This window comes from Bubalus kerabau, chromosome 1, assembly GCF_029407905.1.
Source record: "Bubalus kerabau isolate K-KA32 ecotype Philippines breed swamp buffalo chromosome 1, PCC_UOA_SB_1v2, whole genome shotgun sequence".
NCBI classification, from domain to species: domain Eukaryota; kingdom Metazoa; phylum Chordata; class Mammalia; order Artiodactyla; family Bovidae; genus Bubalus; species Bubalus kerabau.
Window position 1 is genome coordinate 153,242,295 of NC_073624.1, and position 22,476 is coordinate 153,264,770.

Genomic DNA, 22,476 nt, shown 5'->3' on the forward strand with positions numbered 1-22,476 from the left:
TAAATGTATTAAATGTTAAATCATTATTAAACAAGAAAATGAGAAGTTTTTGGAAATGCATCTTTTAATGAGATGGATAAAGCTGATCTTTAATTTTTTTCAATTAATTGAACCTTTTGTGGATAAAAAATACCCAGTGCTACAGTAAGACAATGTTCAGCATTAGTTTTATTTTCCCCCCCTTTTTTTTTTGAGAGATCTAAGTTCTGAGTACTCTGTTTATATAATTAATTTAATGGTAAGGGACAGTTTTGTTTCAGAAATTTTTACTCAATTATTTGAACTTTTCTAACGTCAAATGATTTATCATCAGAATTATTTTTATTTATCTATCAGCTGATAATTTGATTAAGACCTTTTTCAGTTTTGTTGGAAGCAAAGAATAGAAATCACCTGACTTGCCAGAGTCATTAGAGTCATTAAAGACTTGAAATTCTGGGAAATATACCAAAAAGGCTTTATTAAAGCTTCTTAATATAATTATATTAAGTAGTAATTATATGTTGGTGTTTTATTCATAGGCATTGTTCAGACGGTATTGAGAAAAGCTAAATCTTGTTAACTTCAATATACCCATGTCAAAAGGATATTTCTTTGATAAGATGTTTTTATCAGGTGACTTAAACATGTTTTAACCAAAACCATTTATTCATTTTAAAGCCACTGTCTATCTTGAAACCTTTTTGACAAAACTGTTCTTTCATTGTCACACCAATGAGATTTACTTTCATGGTGTAAGAAGTCTGACTTCATTTTTTTAGTTCAAATAAATTGATTTGATTCATGTTCCTGTAACAACCATCTTTGATACTTAATCCTTGGCAGGTAAATGCAAGCCAAGAAGACTTGTTTAAAGAGTGTTGCTTGGAAGAAATAAATTGACTTGTCTTTCTTGTTCCTTTTTAGAAACTCTCTTAGCTTTGCTTCATAGAACTCTCCTTGAAAAGGAATGTATTCTCTGATGATGAACATGGGCTAGAAATGATGAACTTTTAAAATGAAAATTGTAATCAACTTCTGAATATATCTGAAAATAGAACATTCTATCCCAATTCCTCAGTTTAAATTTCTGTCTTCATTGTTTACTGTAATAGTGTGTAAAACAGGAAGCCATAAAGTCAGTTTGTAGTACTTTAAGAAGGCCTTGAAGACCAAGTATTATGAATCATTCCTTGTTTAATACTTCAGAGATTTTTATACTTAGGCATTGCAGTATGGTTACATTCAGGATGGAAAAGATGTGTGCCATTCTTTTTATAAAGTGAATAAAGGCACGTGTGGAAGGGGAGGCAAGAAAGGAGATTTAGATGACCTCTCTGCTGTCAGACAGTTAGTTTTAGGAAAGGGATGAGTACAAGTGGAAATTGCAGACCTGTCCTTTGTTGTTTGTCCATTTCTGTGACCTTTAGTAGTATGAACTGTTTGATATTGGAATATTCCTATTCTTATATTTATGGTAGCCTCTATTTTATAGTCAGCGAAACTTATAGTTGAAAGAATTGCCTATGGTCACTAAGCTAGTTAATGGTTTAGTTAAGAATTCCAAAGCTTATTTTTCCTCCTGTGTTACATTACCTAGTACATAGTCTGGTATATAATAAATGTTTACTATATATTGATTTTTTCCCTCTTTTGGCCGTACAACATGGCATATGGGAATTTAGCTCCCAGACCAGAGTAGGAACCCACTCCTCCCTGCTTTGGAAGCGTGGAGTCTTAACCACTGGATCACTAGGGAAGTCCCTGCTGCTGCTGCTGCTGCTGCTGCTGCTGCTAAGTCGCTTCAGTTATGTTCAACTCTGTGTGACCCCATAGATGGTGGCCTACCAGGCTCCCCTGTCCCTGGGATTCTCCAGGCAAGAACACTGGAGTGGGTTGCCATTTCCTTCTCCAATGCATGAAAGTGAAAAGTGAAAGTGAAGTCGCTCAGTCGTGTCCGACTCTTAGCCCTACTGTATATTTAATGAAAGAATAACTTTGTATTGTTTTGTGAACTATTAAATCTTTTTTTTTAAAATTTTATTTTATTTTTAAACTTTACATAACTGTATTAGTTTTGCCAAATATCAAAATGAATCCGCCACAGGTATACATGTGTTCCCCATCCTGAACCCTCCTCCCTCCTCCCTCCCCATTCCATCGCTCTGGGTCGTCCCAGTGCACCAGCCCCAAGCATCCAGTATTGTGCATCGAACCTGGACTGGCAACTCATTTCATACATGATATTTTACATGTTTCAATGCCATTCTCCCATGAACTATTAAATCTTAACCTTGGAGTAGTTTCTTGAATTTTGTACTGCTGGATAAATGTAACATTATAGATGAGTCACTACAGAAGAATATTGAAGCTACCTCATATTTTTAAAGCATGGTCAAGTTCATCTCCCTTTTGTTACTGAGGTGGTGTTGGTGGAAGTGACTAATAGAGCATCAAAGAACTCACACATGTTTTTCATGTTTTATCGATTAAGATAGAGACCTGTTATCAGTGTAGTAGTGTTTATTTGCTTGGGGTCAACTGGCTGTATGTAGAGACTACAGTCAGATGTCCATGAGGCAAACATATGTTTATTTGACCAGTATATTTTTGTTTCTGTGTTACAGGTATTCTCTTAAACCTAATGACCAGATTTTGGCTGAAGAGAAACATAAGGAACTGTAAGTGCATTAAACCCTAGGCTATACATAATTTAGACTCTGTCTGTGGATTAGATGTGTAAACAATCTGATTTTTAAAATTCCATGAGGTTTTAAAATCTAAAGATGTAACCAGTAGTATGTTCTTAATCCTAGTAGGATTAGGATAAGTTATACTACATAAGGTTAACAAAGTTGTTACCACATGGACATTAAAATATGTTTTAATAGTATTGTATCCCATCATCTTGCGAGTCCCTTGGACTACAAGGAGATCCAACCAGTCCATCCTAAAGGAGACCAGTCCTGGGTGTTCATTGGAAGGACTGATGCTGAGGCTGAAACTCCCATACTTTTACCTCATGAGAAGAGTTGACTCATTGGAAAAGACCCTGATGCTGGGAGGGATTGGGGGCAGGAGGAGAAGGGGACGACAGAGGATGAGATGGCTGGATGGCATCACTGACTCGATGCACATGAGTTTGGGTGAACTCCAGGAGTTGGTGATGGACAGGGAGGCCTGGCGTGCTGCGATTCATGTGGCCGCAAAGAGTTGGATACGACTGAGCGACTGACCTGAACTGAACTGATCCCATCATCTGGACTAAGGGCATATTGGGAAATAAGTTGTTTTGTTTTCTTTCCCCAGATAAAGTATTGAATGTCATTGTTAATTTTGGCTCTTGCTCAGTTGACTTCCACCCTGTGCTTAAGGTGGAGACATGATTTTGTCACCTTATGAAAAATTAAATGCTTAAGCTTGTTTAGCGCAAGGTTAAAAAAACACTTTAATATAGTAGATGTGAATATAACTTTGTTTCTTTAAAAATTTTTAGTATTCATAGGATTCCCTCTTTCAGGTAAAGTAACTGTATACATGATTTTGGAATATCTCTGTTGTTGTTTTTCTGCCCTATGGTAGTATCTAAAAAAATTACTGTGTTACAGGAACTGGGAGGTTTTTAGCTAAAAATTACAGACTTGGTAGTTTTAAAAATTCATCCCTTGTTTTTCAATATCATAGGATTGTTCCAGGAGGGAAGCTAAAAAAAAGTATATGCTTCTCTTTTCTAGTAGTCTACCTTTTTTTCTCCATCATGCAATAAGAAAGTTCTGATAACATTAATTATTATGCAAGTATTTAATATAAGTAATAATGTAGAGCTAAGAGTTTGAGGCTTACTATACCTTTAGGTTGGACTTAACATTATTAGCATTATTATTATATGTTTTTAGAATTGAAGTATAGTTGACTTACAGTGTTGTGCAGACCACACTTACTCTCAGTGATAGTTAAGGTTCTATCCTATTTATAAATACATTGATGAATTTTACAGACTTCCTTGGTTGTTTCCTTGATGTTTGACATCTAATTCAAGTCCCTCGCTGTTTAGTTTAAATGAAATCTTCATTTGTACCCATGTGTATGGAGAATAACTTTCTGTAGATCAAGTACTTTTCAAGACTCTTATTTTCTTCCCAAGGTTAAGTAATGATTTTTCTGAGTACTTTTAACTGCTTAAAAAAAACTCTGTCCTGGATCTTTTCCAAATTATTTTCTTCCTTTTCTCTTATTGAAGAGATTGTAGAAAGTGTAAATCATCAAATGGTAGGCTCGGTGTGCAGGGAAAGGATTTCTTTAAGAGTTCCTACAATTGATATATCCCATTATTATGTTAGCCTTTCATCATATTAATCATAAAATGGTAGGCTCAATGTGTAGGGAAAGGATTTCTTTAAGAGTTCTTAATGTTGGTATATCCCATTGTTAATATTAGCCTTTTACCAGTGTTTTTATATTTGTTATAAAATTCATTTAATTATGATTCATTTAATTATAATCATAATTCATTTAATTATGATCTCCAAGCGGGTTCTCAAATTTATTGTCAAGGAGTTTTATATAATTTTTTTCTTTACAACCAGAAATTGTGAATGAGTGTACATGATTGTAACTGTACCATTGGTTGATTGCTTGTTATTTATAGGTCTTATAGCAGAGCATTTTTGGTTTGGGAATTAGGTAGTCAACCTAGAAGTTCTTTGGGGCTTTCCTGGTAGCTCAACTAGTAAAGAATCCGCCTGCAATGCAGGAGACCCTGGTTTGATTTCTGGTTGGGAAGATCCCCTGGAGAAGGGACAAGGGTACCCACTCCAGTACTATGACCAATATTAAAAATACCAGAAAACTGCAATAGTGTAAATATTTTGATATTATTTAATATGTAACCCATATTAATGTCATTCATTTACAATTTCTCTAGCCATCTATGATATAGTTGACCCTCAAGGATAGACTGATGTTTTTCTTTGACTTTATTATGGAAAATGTACAGTATATAATTAACCATATACTCACCACCTAGATTTTATCATTGACATTTTACTCTACTTACTTTTTTACCTGTCCATTCTTTTGTCCATCCATGACTTCATCTGCTTTTTGAATGTATCTCAAAAGTAAATTGCAGACATCAGTATGTTTCCCCATAAGTATTTAAACATGCATACCATCACCTAGAGTTCAGTCTTTTAAAGTTTTTTGTATTTACATGTAAAAATTTTCATACATTGAAACACACAAATCTTCAGTGTACATTTGCTGAGTTTTGACAGATACATGAATGTTTGTGACCCAGTTCTCTATCAAGAACATTATCATCACCCCTGAAAATTCTTCCCTTCTTCCTCTTTGTAGTCACTCTCTGCTCCTACCCTCCGAAAGGAATATTATGATTCTTTTCAACTATAGATTAAGGTTTTCCTGTTCTGAAATTTCTTACTAATGGAGTCATATGTCTGTTCTGTTTTATATAGTGCTTCTTTCACTCAGTATGTTTTTAGCTTCTTTCATGTTGTATGAATTAATTTCTTTTTATTGCTTATTAACATTCCATGGTTTATCTGTTCTCTTATTGGTGGACATCTAGGCTATTTACTTTCATTTTGGCTGCTATGAATAAAGTTGCTGTTAATATTTTTGTACAAGTCTTTTGGTGAACATGTTTTTATTTCTCATGGAAAATTACTCAAGAGTAGATTTGCTGCTGAGTCACTAGGATATAGGGTAACATTATATTTGGTTCTATAAGGAACGACTAGATTTTCTTCTGAAGCAGGACTGTTTTACATTCCTGACAGCGATATGTGAGAGTTCTAGTTGCTCAACATCCTCATCAACATTTGGTGTTCGATGGTCTTGCTAATTTTAGGTATTTTGGTGGGTATGTAGTTGCATTTCATTGTGGTTTAATTTTCATTTCCATGGTGACAATTGATATTGAGCATTTTTTCATTTGCTAATTGGCCATATGTATTTTCTTTGGTGAAGAATCTGTAAAATCTTTTGCTGATGAAAAACATTGGATTGTTTTGTCTTTTTATTGATGAGTTGTTGACATTCTGTATATATTCTGGGTTCCAGACTATGTCAGCAGTCCCAGGCATACCTTTTCCCCTTAATAGTTTCTTTTGGTAAGGAAGTTTTAAATTTTTATAAAGTCTAATTTATCAGTTTTTGCCTTTATGATTATTGCTTTCTATGTTCCTCTAAAAAACTTTTGCCTGCCCTCAATTTATGAAGATACTTTTATATTTTTCTTTAAAAACTGTGATTTGAGCTTTTTTTGTTTAGGTCTGTGATCTGTTATGTGTTAATATTTGTCTATGATGTGAGGTAGATGTTGAGGTTCATTTTTTTTTACCTGGATGGATATCTAGTTACTTCAGCACCATTTGCTGAATAGACTTTACTTGTCCACTGAATTGCTTTGATGCCCTTGCTGAAAAATCAAATAACCTTAGAAATATGGATTTATTCTGTTCTGTTGATTTACTTGTCATTCTGTGCCAGTAACACAGTATAGTAAATATTGAAGTCAGTTGCTCTAAGTCCTTGAACTTTGTTCTTTTATGAGTTTACTTTGAATATACTAGATCCTTTACATTGCCTTTTATTTTAGAATCAGCTTATCAGTTTCCTCGCAGAGACCTTTTGGGATTATCATGGGGATGTTGAATCTATTTCAGAGAAAAGCGACATCTTAACAGTGTTTAATTCTTCTTTAATTACTCTCAGCAGTGCGTTGTAGTTCTCAGTGAAGAAGTTTTGCTTGACTTTAGGCCACATGAATTTTAATACCACTCTTTATGACTGAATTTAGAAACAAAAGATTGAGGGTTTCACATTATATTTTCACCTTGAATGTGTTAGATTTGGATAGATGATTTTTTCTTCTCACAATGGAAAATCTTCTGTATTTGCATTCTTCTTATAGATTATTTCTCTTTGAATATATTATATAATAATTATTTTTATAAGTTAACATTTATCACTAAAAGTATATTGGAGTTACTATTTTTCTACCATTTCTCCATAATTAGCTGTGTAGGAAAATTAGGTATGTTCCTAATCTTTGCCAGCTGTGGTTAAAACGAGTATTATTAGGCCATTCCAGAGACTGGAAAAGAGAGGTAGGTATTTAGCTCAAATTTGTCATAATTAGTAGAGAAACTCTTAAAGGTGTGTAGTGTGATGAAAGATTAATAGCTCAAATTTTTAATTTAATGCAAATACTCTACGAAAAATTGTATGATATGACAGGAAAATACAGTTGCATTATTGATTGAAGCAGATTTTTTGGTTAGACCTTTTCTTTTGTCACTATTTAGCATTAAAATGGTACCCCACTCCAGTACTCTTGCCTGGAAAATCCCATGGACCGAGGAGCCTGGTGGGCTGCAGTCCATGGGGTCGCTAAGAGTCAGACACAACTGAGCAACTTCACTTTCACTTTTCACTTTCATGCATTGGAGAAGAAAATGGCAACCCAGTGTCTTTGCCTGGAGAGCCCCAGGGATGGGGGAAATGGCAACCCAGTGTCCTTGCCTGGAGAGTCCCAGGCATGGGGGAGCCTGGTGGGCTGCTGTCTATGGGGTCGCACAGAGTTGGACACGACTGAAGTGACTTAGCAGCAGCAGCAACAACAGCATTAAAAAATTGCATGTTTTCTAGGTTACGCTTTGCTTTACTTTCTTTATTTAAATTTAAAAAAGATGTTGGAAAGGAGTCTAGAATCTTATTAGGATTTATTTATTTATTTTTTTTACTTTACAATATTGTATTGGTTTTGCCATACATCAACATGAATCCACCACAGGTATACACGTGTTCCCCATCCCGAACCCCCTCCCTCCTCCCTCCCCGTACCATCCTTCTGGGTCGTCCCAGTGCACCAGCACCAAGCATCCTGTATCATGCATCGAACCTGGACTGGCAGTTCGTTTCAAATATATTATACATGTTTCAATGCCATTCTCCCAAATCATCCTACCCTCTCCTTCTCCCACAGAGTCCAAAAGACTGTTCTATACATCTGTGTCTCTTTTGCTGTCTTGCATACAGGGTTATCATTACCATCTTTCTAAATTCCATATATATGCATTAGTATACTGTATTGGTGTTTTTCTTTCTGGCTTACTTCACTCTGTATAATAGGCTCCAGTTTCATCCACCTCCTTAGAACTGATTCAAATGTATTTTTTTAATGGCTGCGTAATACTCCATTGTGTATATGTACCACAGCTTTCTATCCATTCATCTGCTGATAGACATCTAGGTTGCTTCCATGTCCTGGCTATTATAAACAGTGCTGCGATGAACATTGGGGTACACGTGTCTCTTTCAATTCTGGTTTCCTCAGTGTGTATGCCCAGCAGTGGGATTGCTGGGTCATAAGGCAGTTCTATTTGCAGTTTTTTAAGGAATCTCCACACTGTTCTCCATAGTGGCTGTACTAGTTTGCATTCCCACCAACAGTGTAAGAGGGTTCCCTTTTCTCCACACCCTCTCCAGCATTTATTGCTTGTAGACTTTTGGATCGCAGCCATTCTAACTGGCGTGAAATGGTACCTCATAGTGGTTTCGATTTGCATTTCTCTGATGATGAGTGATGTTGAGCATCTTTTCATGTGTTTGTTAGCCATCTGTATGTCTTCTTTGGAGAAATGTCTATTTAGTTCTTTGGCCCATTTTTTGATTGGGTCTTTTATTTTTCTGGAATTGAGCTGCAGGAGTTGCTTGTATATTTTTGAGATTAGTTGTTTGTCAGTTGCTTCATTTACTATTATTTTCTCCCATTCTGAAGGCTGTCTTTTCACCTTGCTATAGTTTCCTTTGATGTGCAGAAGTTTTTAAGTTTAATTAGGTCCCATTTGTTTATTTTTGCTTTTATTTCCAATATTCTGGGAGGTGGGTCATAAAGGATCCTGCTGTGATGTATGTTGGAGAGTATTTTGCCTATGTTCTCCTCTAAGAGTTTTATAGTTTCTGGTCTTATGTTTAGATCTTTAATCCATTTTGAGTTTATTTTTGTGTATGGTGTTAGAAAGTGTTCTAGTTTCATTCTTGTACAAGTGGTTGACCAGTTTTCCCAGCACCAATTGTTAAAGAGATTGTCTTTAATCCATTGTATATTCTTGCCTCCTTTGTCAAAGATAAGGTGTCCATAGGTGTGTGGATTTATCTCTGGGCTTTCTATTTTGTTCCATTGATCTATATTTCTGTCTTTGTGCCAGTACCATACTGTCTTGATGACTGTGGCTTTGTAGTAGAGTCAGAAGTCAGGCAGGTTGATTCCTCCAGTTCCATTCTTCTTTCTCAAGATTGCTTTGGCTATTTGAGGTTTTTTGTATTTCCATACAAATTGTGAAATTATTTGTTCTACCTCTGTGAAAAATACCATTGGTAGCTTGATAGGGATTGCATTGAATCTATAGATTGTTTTGGGTAGTATACTCATTTTCACTATATTGATTCTTCTGATCCATGAACATGGTATATTTCTCCATCTATTTGTGTCCTCTTTGATTTCTTTCACCAGTGTTTTATAGTTTTCTATATATAGGTCTTTAGTGTCTTTAGGTAGATATATTCCTAAGTATTTTATTCTTTTTGTTGCAGTGGTGAATGGAATTGTTTCCTTAATTTCTCTTTCTATTTTCTCATTATTAGTGTATAGGAATGCAAGGGATTTCTGTGTGCTGATTTTATATCCTGCAACTTTACTATATTCATTGATTAGCTCTAGTAATTTTCTTGTGGCGTCTTTAGGGTTTTCTATGTGGAGGATCATGTCATCTGCAAACAGTGAGAGTTTTATTTGTTCTTTTCCATGTTGGATTCCTTTTATTTCTTTTTCTGCTGTGATTGCTGTGGCCAAAACTTCCAAAACTATGTGAATAGTAGTGGTGAAAGTAGGCACCCTTGTCTTGTTCCTGACTTTAGAGGAAATGCTTTCAATTTTTCACCATTGAGGATAATGTTTGCTGTGGGTTTGTCATCAGATCAGATCAGATCAGATCAGTCGCTGAGTTGTGTCCGACTCTTTGTGACCCCATGAATCGCAGCACGCCAGGCCTCCCTGTCCATCACCAACTCCCGGAGTTCACCCAGACTCACGTCCATCGAGTCAGTGATGCCATCCAGCCATCTCATCCTCGGTCATCCTCTTCTCCTCCTGCCCCCAATCCCTCCCAGCATTAGAGTCTTTTCCAGTGAGTCAACTCTTTGCATGAGGTGGCCAAAGTACTGGAGTTTCAGTTTTAGCATCATTCCTTCCAAAGAAATCCCAGGGCTGATCTCCTTCAGAATGGACTGGTTGGATCTCCTTGCAGTCCAAGGGACTCTCAAGAGTCTTCTCCAACACCACAGTCCAAAAGCATCAATTCTTCGGCGCTCAGCCTTCTTCACAGTCCAACTCTCACATCCATACATGACCACAGGAAAAACCATAGCCTTGACTAGACAAACCTTTGTTGGCAAAGTAATGTCTCTGCTTTTGAACATGCTATCTAGGTTGGTTTGTCATATATAGCTTTTATTATGTTTAGAATCTTATTAGGATTTAAATACTTAATATATACACATTTTACAGAAAATACAAATTTTTCAACTGTCTTAAAAGGCAAGTGCCATACCCTTGGATTAATCTTAATTGATTTATTTTCTTTTTCCAGTGCAATTAAATAGTTAACTGTATAGAATATTATGCAGTTGTTAACATGTTTTTAGGAAAATATTTAATATCACAATGATTAAGTAATTGAAAAAGCTGGCTTACAGATATCATAGAAGAGAACTGTTGTAGAATAGTAGATCTGTGGGTGGTAGGATTATGGGTGAATTTTGTTTTTTTCCTTTTATGTGTGTTTTAAATCTTCTCTAATGGGTTGTGTTAATTCTGTAACCAGAAAAAAGAATGAAAGAAGTGATAAATTCCCTAAATTTAAATTGGTTATTAAATATGTTATCTGTTTTAGGATGAACTTTTTCAACTTTATGATCATAATTAGTGATCTAAGTTAGTAAACATAAAAATAAGGGTCTAAAGGTTGAAATGACACAACTTAATTTTTTTTTAGTGCAACATGAAGTCCTCTTTCTTAATAACTAGTGCTTATGCAACAAGGATCTTAAACTTGTTAGCACATGCTTGATTGATTTGGCATTGGTTGATTAATTCTTTTGATAAATTCTTTTGACTGTTGGTTCTCTGTAGTTTTTGACCTGTACACCTAAGAAAACTTTCAGTTGGGTATGCCACTGTCAGAGCAGAATATTAGTTTAAAAAACTTCAGCAGCAGCCCTTCATGAAAGCTGCTTGTAAATAATTTCATTTGTATTTTATACTTAAAATAGCTGAGATCTCTTTATGTTTAAGACCAAGCTTTTAAAAATATAAGAGGTATAGCTATTAAAAAAAAAAGATCCAAATTAATAATTCTATGCTTTTTTCCTATAAAACAGTATTATTTGCCTTTTAATTATAATCTGCTGAAAATCTTGATTTAAATTGTAAAAATGCAACATTAAATTAACTGACCTATTGAAAGTCTACATTAGTTCTTTGTATGCCAATAGGAGAGTATAATAACATCATTTTGATATTACTTTGTGGTAAATATTAAGTATGCTTTTACTTAAAATAGTCTTAGTACCCAAGATGTCATAATTCAGACTCCATATACGTTTAGTTACTTGTGCTTCTCACTTGTACTTGTTATTTCCTTGTTTGGGGAAGACTGACATGCACGAAAACAGGGAAGATTGGTCAGCAACGAAGGCGACACTTATTTGTTTTAAGCATAATGGCTTTTCTCAAGTTGCTGTTTTTCTATGTACTGAAGATACTGAGAGGTGATTTTTAAGTGGGGAAGGCCAAGAAATTAAATTTGGGATCTGATTAATCCAAAACTATAGAGTTTATACTTTGCACTGTATGTGATCCAATAATGAACTGGTTTCATTAGTCTTCTACAGAGTTTTCTCAGTCTTATAGAGTTTTAGTTTTCTAGGTAGAGATACTTAAATGAGAAAAATATCAGTATTTCATTGAATAAGTATTTTTTCACCTACTTACCAGTTGCTATGCTAGGCAGTGTTTAAAGAGAAACATTTATCAATGCAGACTTACTCCCCAATTAATAGTTCACATTTTAAAAGTTTTGTAATTGGAGACTTTGTAATAGTGCATTCTCTAACTGTTGGGCATCTACAGTTTTAGGAAATAGAACTCTTCTGTTTTAATTTATGAATATCTAAATCTATATTACATTGACCAGAATATTGAGATCAGATCATAAAGATTCAGATAAGGAAAGATAAAAGTTGGCTTGAGTAAGAGATAAATTTCAAAGGCAAATATAAGTAAATTCAAAAGAATTCATGCCATTTAGCACATACAGAAGTAACTTGATATCTGAGAATTGTTTTTCAGTTTCCTATACTCCATAAAGCATGGGGAAAGCCTCTTTTTAGAAGAGATTCACATTTATTTACTTGGCTTTCAAATATAGTTGCCAAGATAAAGGGTGAATTTTTACCTTTACCTCTAGAACAGTTCATGCTCTTCTAGATATGGAATATATTTTACTTTTTGTTACTGAATGAATTCTCCTTATTGACTATTTTTTTATGTCGAAAATTATATTAATTTGTTAGAATTAGTCCTTGAATTTAAAATTTTGTCTTGCAATAGTATAATATATTTAAGTTTTTATCAGTTTAGGGTTATGATGAAATGGGAGAAAATGAATGAATTATGTAAGAGGTATGAAGTAGAAGTATTGGAAAGAAAGTGAAATCACTCAGTCATGTCCGACTCTTTGTGACCCCATGGACTATAGCCTCCAATGGACTATATCCTCCATCCCTGATTTTCCAGGCAAGAATATTGGAATGGGTTGCCATTTCCTTCCTCCAGGGGAATCTTCCCCACCTAGGGATGTTACCTGGGTCTCCTGCATTGCAGGCAGACTCTTTACGGTCTGAGCCACGGGGGAAAGACACTGTTTGACCTTAATCTTTGATTCAGTGTCAAAACATTAAAATTTCTTAGAGTTGCTAACAAGCCCAGTTTATTAACCAGTAGGGAAGATTTTTAAGTATTTAAGTGGCACGTTTGAAAACATGTTCAGGGCCGTTGGAGACAAATCAATAGCATCTGTCTGATATGTTCCTAAATTCATTATTATTAATGTTGTGACTTAGTAATTCTTTGAAAATATCAGGATTGTTTTGTAAGAGTAATATAAGAATATTTGCCTATAAAGCTGATAGATTTTGTTCATTGCAAATATCAAAGAGAAAAAAGAAAGCCTGGGAAGTGAAAAGTCAAAACTAAAATAAAGAACATTGAGGACCAGCAACAAGGTTACATGGTTAGTGTTTTATATCTTTTACATTAAAGAATGCAAGATTCTAGAAATGAGCCCTAGAATTGGGTTACCCTGCCCTTTAAATACAGCATTGGACCAGAATCCAAATCTCCTGATTCCCAGTTAATTGCTTTTTTATCACACCAAGCAGCTCCTTGAGAATATGATTTTTTTTTTTTAATAAAAGGAGTTGATACTCATTGGCAGATTCACTGATTATAATGAACTCAACTGTATCAAGGCTCAATGGCTAATTAATTTTACAGTATTATGGTTTTAGGAATTACCTCAGACTCACTAAGTGAGTTGAGGACAGTCAATCAAATAAATGCTGCGTGTATATGAATTCCAAATACAAGGCACTTATTCTTCCAAGGAGAGGGTATAATACAAAGCCTTTTGGCCAACTTGATTCTAAAAACTTTTAGAGAAGTTTACAAAATGTCAAATTTGTACTTGTAATTTAGTTTCATTATATATGTTTTACAATCATATATTATGTGAAATGATATTAAAATTATTTTTCCTTTTTTACTTGTTATTTGTTTGAATATCCAGAATTTTCATAATCTAATCACCACTAGAACTGTTTTCTCTAGAACACAGCAGTCTTCTTTGATCCAAGTTGTTTGATTTCATGTATAATACTTTCATAGGACATTTTATTCTAAGCCACCAATGCCTCTTATATGGGAAACATTTTGTGTTGTTGTTGGGGAAATATTTTTTAATTGATTTTTAAATATATAGTCATGATCTTTGTACAGTAACTGTTCACTGTATTGCTTTTTAAGTTGATCTTTAAAAGGTACCATATAATAATATTACCATGTGTGGTTCTGAAGCTGTGCCTCCAGGAATAAGTACTAAATGTAATTTCAGATTCTTTGTTCCCTTTTTTTTGTAAACTAATCAGGTGACTTTTGTAAGAATCCCAAACTAGCATTGACTGAATTTATTTCAGGCAACTACAAATGGTTCATACTGTTCATGGGGTTCTCAAGGCAAGAATACTGAAATGGTTTGTCATTTCCTTCTCCAGTTACAGCTTACTCCTTGGAAGGAAAGTTATGACCAACCTAGACAGCATATTAAAAAGCAGAGACATTACTTTGTCAATAAAGGTCTGTCTAGTCAAGGCTGTGGTTTTTCCAGTGGTCATGTATGGATGTGAGAGTTGGACTATAAAGAAAGCTGAGCTCTGAAGAATTGATGCTTTTGGACTGTGGTGTTGGAGAAGACTCTTGAGAGTCCCTTGAACTGCAAGGAGATCCAACCAGCCCATCCTAAAGGAGATCAGTCCTGGGTGTTCATTGGAAGGACTGATGCTGAAGCTGAAACTCCAGTACTTTGGCCACCTGATGCAAAGAGCTGACTCACTGGAAAAGACCCTGATGCTGGGGAAGATTGAAGGGAGGAGGAGAAGGGGATGACAGAGGATGAGATGGTTGGATGGCATCACTGACTTGATGGACATGGGTTTGGGTGGACTCTGGGAGTTGGTGATGGACAGGGAGGCCTGACATGCTGCAGTTCATGGGGTCGCAAAGAGTCGGACACGACTGAGCAACTGAACTGAACTGAAAAAATGGTTCTAAACTAATCTGTGACCAGAGTTCACCCTTTTGGTGAATTTTTGAATGTGTTATCAGTTTAGAATTCTAGAATTTCATAGTTTCTTCTTATCTGTTGTTATACTTGGATTATGAAACTTTAGAACTGTTTGTGTAAATGTTTTATTGTTTAAAAGAAAATTATTAGCCCTGTCATAAAGGAGAAGAACTCCTTTATGAGTTCTTCTCCTTTATGAGATAATTTTAGTATTAGACTTGGTCATATATTCATGTGTATATGTTAGATGAATGAAAAATGTATGGTATTAGTGGTGAAACCTTAAAGCCTCAAAGGATTTATCCTAAATTGCCACCTGTTGTTTTGATGAAATATAAGGTGCTCTAGACTTAGTGTTAGAAGAAACAGGGTTAATATATGTTTTGCTACAGATTGTAACCTTGGTGTATCAGTTAAGAGTCAGTTCCACTATGAGTAATAAGAAACCTATTATAGGGAGTAAACCTTATTCATTGTGAGAAAAACTAGGGAAATAAAGGACCAAAAAGGATTAGAGAAAAATCACAAACCAGTCCTGGTGTGTGGGTTAAGGAATTGGAGCTTTCAAGAAGCAACTAGGCACGCCCAGCTGTTGGAGTGAACTGTGAAGAGAGTTGGTGCATTGTTGGCTCTCTGAAGCTACTACTTCAGTGTATTTTCAGTAGAGGATTTGGTGATGAGTTTGGGCCTGGTTGGGAAGGTGAGCTGGAGGTGGAGTGGGGATAAATAAAAATAAGTTGGAATTCTACCCATACCTTTCTGTCTTTACTACCTCTAAACCAGTAGCTGCCTTTGGAGTGAAACGGCTGATGTTTCACTTGTACCTCCCAAATTGTACATAAATTTCTCTTGTAGTTAATCCCAACTTAAAACCACACAGGGAAAAGAATTCTGGGAAATGTAGTTTTAGTTGGTATGCTATCATTCTTGGGTTATTCACTTTGTCTCCTGAATATAACATTTTCATTTGTAAAATAAAGATACTTTTGCTTTATCTTATGAGGTTTAATGAGGATTAGATGAAATTATATATGTGAAATATATACTGGAGCCTGGTGGGCTACAGTCTATGGGGTCACAAAGAGTTGGACATGATTGAGCACAGCTGCACATATATGTGAAAAAGTTTTTGAACTATAAGGGACCATAAAGCTTAGTTGTGAAGTAGGTTTTTTTGAGTATGATAATGTTCATAAAAATACTCTTGAACTAGCTTCTGATCTTAGGGAAGCTTAGCTGTCTTTCACGTGTCATTGCAGGCTAAGATTCAGTTCAGTTCAGTTCAGTTCATTTGCTCAGTCATGTCCGACTCTTTGCGACCCCATGAATTGCAGCAGGGGACTGGTATGCAAAAGTAGGAAGTCAAGGAACACCTGGGGTAACAGGCAAATTTGGCCTTGGTATACAGAATAGCAAAGGCTAATAGAGTTTTGCCAAGAGAATAGACTGGGCTAAGATTAGTACTTTGCTATTTCATTATTATCCATTAAGCAAATAGTTTCTTTAACTACTTCTCTTTTAGTCTGTTTTGTAATTCCTCTGAATATAGTTTCTGAGTTTCAGTATAAAATTGTTCAGAAAAAAATGGTAGTAGTCTTTTTTTGCTTTCTACCTCTTTGTTTTTTTAGTGGGGAAGGATAAGATATCTGAAACTTTATCCAGAGCTTTTTAGTTCAAGTGAAGTTCATTGATCTTTTGTTGCAAATAATTTACTTGAAGTAAAATACAATGCTGTAAAGAGCAATATTGTATAGGAACCTGGAATGTTAGGTCCACAAATCAAGGCAAATTGAAAGTGGTGAAACAGGAGATGGCAAGAGTGAACATCGACATTTTAGGAATTAGTGAACTAAAATGAACTGGAATGGATGCATTTAACTCAGATGACCATTATATTTACTACTGTGGGCAAGAATCCCTTAGAAAAAGAGGAGTAGCCATCATAGTCAACAAAAAAGTCCGAAATGCAGTAATTGGATGCAGTCTCAAAAATGACAGAATGATCTCTGTTCGTTTCTAAGGCAAACCATTCAATATCACAATAATCCAAGTCTGTGTCCCTACCAATAATGATGAAGAATCTGAAGTTGAATGGTTCTATGAAGACCTACAAGACCTTCTAGAACTAACACTCCCCAAAAGATGTCCTTTTCATTATAGGGGACTGGAAATCAAAAGTAGAAAGTCAAGAAACATCTGGAGTAACAGGCAAATTTGGTCTTGGAGTACAGAATGAAGCAGGGCAAAGGCTAATAGAGTTTTGCTAAGAGAACGCACTGGTCATAGCACACACCCTCTTCCAACAACACAAGAGAAGACTCTACACATGGACATCACCAGATGGTCAATATCAAAATCAGATTGATTATATTCTTCGCAGCCAAAGATGGAGAAAGCCTATACAGTCAGCAAAAAACAAGACCAGGAGCTGACTGTGGCTCAGATCGTGAACTCCTTATTGCCAAATTCAGACTTAAATTGAAGAAAGTAGGGAATACCATTAGGCCATTCAGGTTTGATCTAAGTCAAATCCCTTACAGTTATACAGTGGAAGTGACAAATAGATTCAAGGGATTAGATCTGATAGAGTGCCTGAAGAACTATGGATGGAGGTTCGTGACATTGTACAGGAGGCAGTGATGAAGACCATTCCCAAGAAAAGAAATACAAAAAGGCAAAATGGTTGTCTGAGGAAGCCTTACAAATAGCTGAAAAAAGAAGAGAAGTGAAAGGCAAAGGAGAAAAGGAAAGATATACCCATTTGAATGCAGAGTTCCAGAGAATAGCAGGGAGAGATGAGAAAGTCTTTCTTAGTGATCAATGCAAAGAAATAGAGGAAAACAATAGAATGGGAAAGACTAGAGATCTCTTCAAGAAAATTAGAGATGCCAAGGGAACATTTCATGCAAATGGGCACAATAAAAGACACAAATGGTATGGACCTAACAGAAGCTGAAGATATTAAGAAGAGGTGGCAAGAATACACAGAAAAACTATACAAAAAAAACTTCATAACCCAGATAATCATGATGGTCTGATCACTCACCTAGAGCCAGACATCTTGGAATGTGAAGTCAAGTGGGCCTTAGGAAGCTTCACTACAAACAAAGCTAGTGGAGGTGATGGAATTCCAGTTGAGCTATTTCAAATCCTAAATGATGATGCTGTGAAAGTGCTGAACTCAGTATGTCAGCAAATTTGGAAGACTCAACAGTGGCCACAGGATTGGAAAAGGTCTGTCTTCATTCCAATCCCAAAGAAAGGCAATGCCAAAGAATGCTCAAACTACCCCACAGTTGCACTCATCTCACACGCTAGTAAAGTAATGCTCAAAATTCTCCAAGCCAGACTTCAACAGTGTGTGTACCGTGAACTTCCCGATGTTCAAACTGGATTTAGAAAAGGCAGAGGAACCAGAGATCAAATTGCCAACATCCGCTGGATCATGGAAAAAGCAAGAGAGTTTCAGAAAAACGTATTTTTCTGCTTTAGTGACCATGCCAAAGCCTTTGACTGTGTGGATCACGATAAATTGTGGAAAATTCTGAACGAGATGGAATACTGTACCACCTGACCTGCTTCCTGAGAAATCTGTATACAGGTCAGGAAGCAACAGTTAGAAATGCAGATGGAACAATAGTTCCATGTAGGAACTGTTCCAAATAGGAAAAGGAGTACATCAAGGCTGTATACTGTCACCCTGCTTATTTAATTTATATGCAGAGTACATCATGCAAAATGCTGGGCTGGATGAAGCACAAGCTGGAACCAAAATTGCTGGGAGAAATATCAATAACCTCAGATATGCAGATGACACCACCCTTATGGCAGAAAGTGAAGAAGAACTAAAGAGCCTCTTGATGAAAGTGAAAGAGGAGAGTGAAGAAGCTAGCTTAAAACTCAACATTCAGAAAACTAAGATCATGGCATCTGGTCCCATCACTTCATGGCAAATAGATGGGGAAACAATGGAAACAGTGAGAGGCTTTATTTTCTTGGGCTCCAAAATCACTGCAGATAGTGACTGCAACCATAAAATTAAAAGGCACTTGCTCCTTGGAAAAAAATTTATAACCAACCTAGACAGCATATTAAAAAGCAGAGACATTACTTTGCCAGCAAAGATCCATCTAGTCAAAGCTGTGGTTTTTCCAGAATTCATGTATGGATGTGAGAGTTGGACTATAAAGAAAGCTGAGCACCGAAGAACTGATACTTTTGAACTGTGGTGTTGCAGAAGACTCTTGAGAGTCCCTTGGACTGCAAGGAGATCCAACCAGTCCATCCTAAAGGAGATCAGTCCTGGGTGTTCATTGGAAGGACTGACGCTGAAACTGAAACTCCAATACTTTGGCCATCAGATGCAAAGAATTGAGTCATTTGAAAAGACCCTGATGCTGGGAAAGATTGAAGGTGTGAGATGGGGACGACAGAGGATTAAATGGTTGGATGGCATCACTGACTCAATGGACATGAGTTGGTGATGGACAGGGAGGCCTGGTGTGCTGAGTCCATGGGGGTCACAGAGAATTGACAGGACTGAGCGACTGAACTCAACTGACTGAACTTACTTGACATTGTTTTACTGTGTGATATCAATTTGGTAAATAGTTACTAGGGTCAACCTGAGTTTGAGTTAGTAGAAACTGCTGTGTTGAATTCTTTTTTCTTCTTGGTCTACAGCAGACAAGAATATTTTGAGAGTGAAGCTATGACAGATATCAACTTGAAAAATAATGAAAGATTTATGCTGACACAGTCTATAGTTCCCTAAAGAATTGAGTCAGACTATTTGGAAATGATATGAATTTAGAAGTTTCGGGAAAGTTTTAATGTCTGTTAGCAGCTAATGTAGCTCTTGAAAACTACTGACTATAATTAATATTTTCTCTAGTATCTATAATGATTTCTTTTTAGAAAATGTTGAAAAATTGAATAACATGAGTAAGGGATGAGAGCAGTATTTCAATTACTGTTATGTGCTCATTTAATCTTCACAGCAACCTTATGAGGTAGATACAATCATTCCCATTTTACAGGAAACAAAATCTTGGCGAGACTCTATTACTTGTTTTATAGTAGAAAAGGATAGGCTCCAATTTGATTTCAGTTTTTTTTTTTTAATTGCCTTTTAGTTGCCTGAGTTCAGTGACTTAAGAAAAAGAGTATTTAAAGAAATTCTTTAGAAGAATGATGTTATTTAAAACAAACATTTACTTCACACACTCTGGTTATGGTGGATGCTATATTTCATGAGTTTAATGTGATTTACCAGAAAAATACCATACTTTGTAGATAATATTGTGGTTTTTTTGGGGGGTTGGCTGATGACCAAGGTGTAAAACCCTTAGAGTATAATCCAAGTTTATGCTGATGAATAGAAATCTAATATTTCTAACTGAATAGGTCTTTTCTTGAAGTTCTGTGTATTATAAATTTTTTCCTTGTGATGCTAGCTCCCTCTGTAGAACTTCATTCAGATTGCAACTTGGCTATTTCAATCATTTTGCAAAATGATTGAAACATTATCCAGAATACATTTTAAAATTTTCCTTTAAAACTTGTGCTTTATATTCTAATCACTTCTAAGTGTTTTTTTTTTTTTTGGTGTGTGTGTGTGTATGTGTGAAAATGTTACCTTTATAAAAAGTCTCACTTTGTATATACTAAATTTTAGTAGCAAATACAAAGGGAAACCATCTTTCCCAAATACTCCTACTACTTTAATGTTTATTTAATTTGTGAAAGCCAGAGATACTTTTGATTTCTAAGTCTGTAGGGTCTGTGTTGGGTAAGACCAGAGGAGATAGGAAAAAACCTGATGGAAGATTTTGGGGGGGGGCGGGGGGGAAGTTTTCTGCAAGTATAACTGGTTTCCATATATCATATTTTAAATTATCTTTTTTAAAAGAGCTTTTTCAGTGTTAAATTGGATAAGAAAATGGTCATTAAGGGAATTTTGGGGGGAGGGGTCTTGCATAAAGGGCACAAACAAAATTTCTGCATGCTAGAAGGATTCATTTCTTTTCAAATTGAATTCAACAAAAAAAAATCCAAAGACTTGTAGGAAATACATAACATAGTTTCCATAAACTTATGTTCTTGTGGAAAAATCCTTTATTATCAAATCCTACCACCAATTTTCCTTTGTTGGAATGTGGATACTTCTTTAACCTCTACTTTTTCTCCTTTCTCTTCCAGATTATTTTAAATTTAAATATTGAGTTGTATAATTATCTCTTGAGGGAAGTTTTCCCCACTAGAATGAGGGCAAAGTGAATGTGTCTAGCTTCCAAAATGAATTTGGAAAAATGGGCAAATCGATGTCAACTTTAAAGCTAGGGACGTTATTAGGATGATGCATGAATCGGCTTTTAAACAATTTTATAAGTTAATTATCTTTGAACACTTTTTGTTAATTTTGAGTGTATTTATTCTGTTAAAGTATAATATAGTTTATAGAAACACAGATGTACATTATGGTGGCACAAAAAACATCAGGGGTGATTTTTATTTTTTTATATTTGTTGAGCTTCACTGAATTTGATAACAGAATTATTTGAAAGAGTATAATTGAACTATTTTATTGATATAGCAATACTTTTCATGATCTTTTAAAAAACTTGAGATATAATTGATATAACACTGTATTAGTTTCAGCTGTACAACATAATGATTCAATATATGTGTATTTTTAAAATTAAGTATATAGTTGATATACAATGTTAATTTCTGTTGTACAGCATAGTGATTCAGTTATATATGTATATATATACTTTTTTAATATCCTTTTCCTTTATGGTTTATCACAGGATTTTGAAGATACATGTGTATATTGTAAAATGATCACATCTAGTTAACATCCATCACTAACATAGGTGCACATTTTTTTCCTGTGGTGAGACGTTTTAAGATCTACTCTCTTAGCCAGCTACTCTCCTAGCAACTTTCAACCATCTATATTCTTTTTTTTCGTAATACTTCCTAGAATGTTACAGTAGCACCTTAGGACCACCTGCCTTATTCTCACCCCTTCTCTTCAGTTCGCATTCTTTGTTTAATGTTTGTTGCAGTACTTTGGGTTTTTTTTTTTTTTTTTTTTTTTCTGTCCTATCGATTGTCCACCTTTCTAAGAGACTAGTCTGTCCCATCTAGTTTGACCATATTATTAAGGCACATTAATAGTTCTCTGTTGGCTATTGGATGCATTGCTCTCTGCCTACTGCCAAAGAATGCTCAAACTACTGCAAAGTGGAAAGTGAAGTCGCTCAATTGTGTCTGACTCTTTGCGACCTTATGGGCTGTAGCCTGCCAGGTTCCTCTGTCCATGGGATTTTCCAGGCAAGGGTATTGGAGTGATTGGCCATTTCCTTCTCCAGGGCATCTTCCTGATCCAGGGATTGAACCAGGTCTCCCATACTGCAGACAAACTCTTTACCATCTGAGCCACCAGGGAATACATGCTAGCAAAGAAATGCTCAAAATCCTTCAAGCTAGGCCTCAGCAGTGT

General features: G+C 35.5%; 1 protein-coding gene across 6 annotated transcripts in view; it reads left to right on the forward strand.

The window, feature by feature from the left end:
* ADK (adenosine kinase) overlaps window positions 1-22,476 on the forward strand; it is a 569,627-nt gene that overhangs the window by 77,463 nt on the left and 469,688 nt on the right. For 4 of the 6 annotated variants that reach the window (XR_008698600.1, XR_008698601.1, XM_055536393.1 and 1 more), the window contains one exon: window positions 2,607-2,660. The exons of 1 other annotated variant lie outside the window; for it this stretch is intronic. Coding sequence is in view for 2 of the 5 variants with exons in the window: in XM_055536393.1 (XP_055392368.1) it covers window positions 2,607-2,660 (54 nt within the window). In the remaining 3 variants the exon portion in view is untranslated. Of the gene's footprint in view, window positions 1-2,606; window positions 2,661-14,397; window positions 15,915-22,476 lie in introns of those variants that run through there. One more of the 6 variants, XR_008698606.1, reaches the window with a different exon arrangement.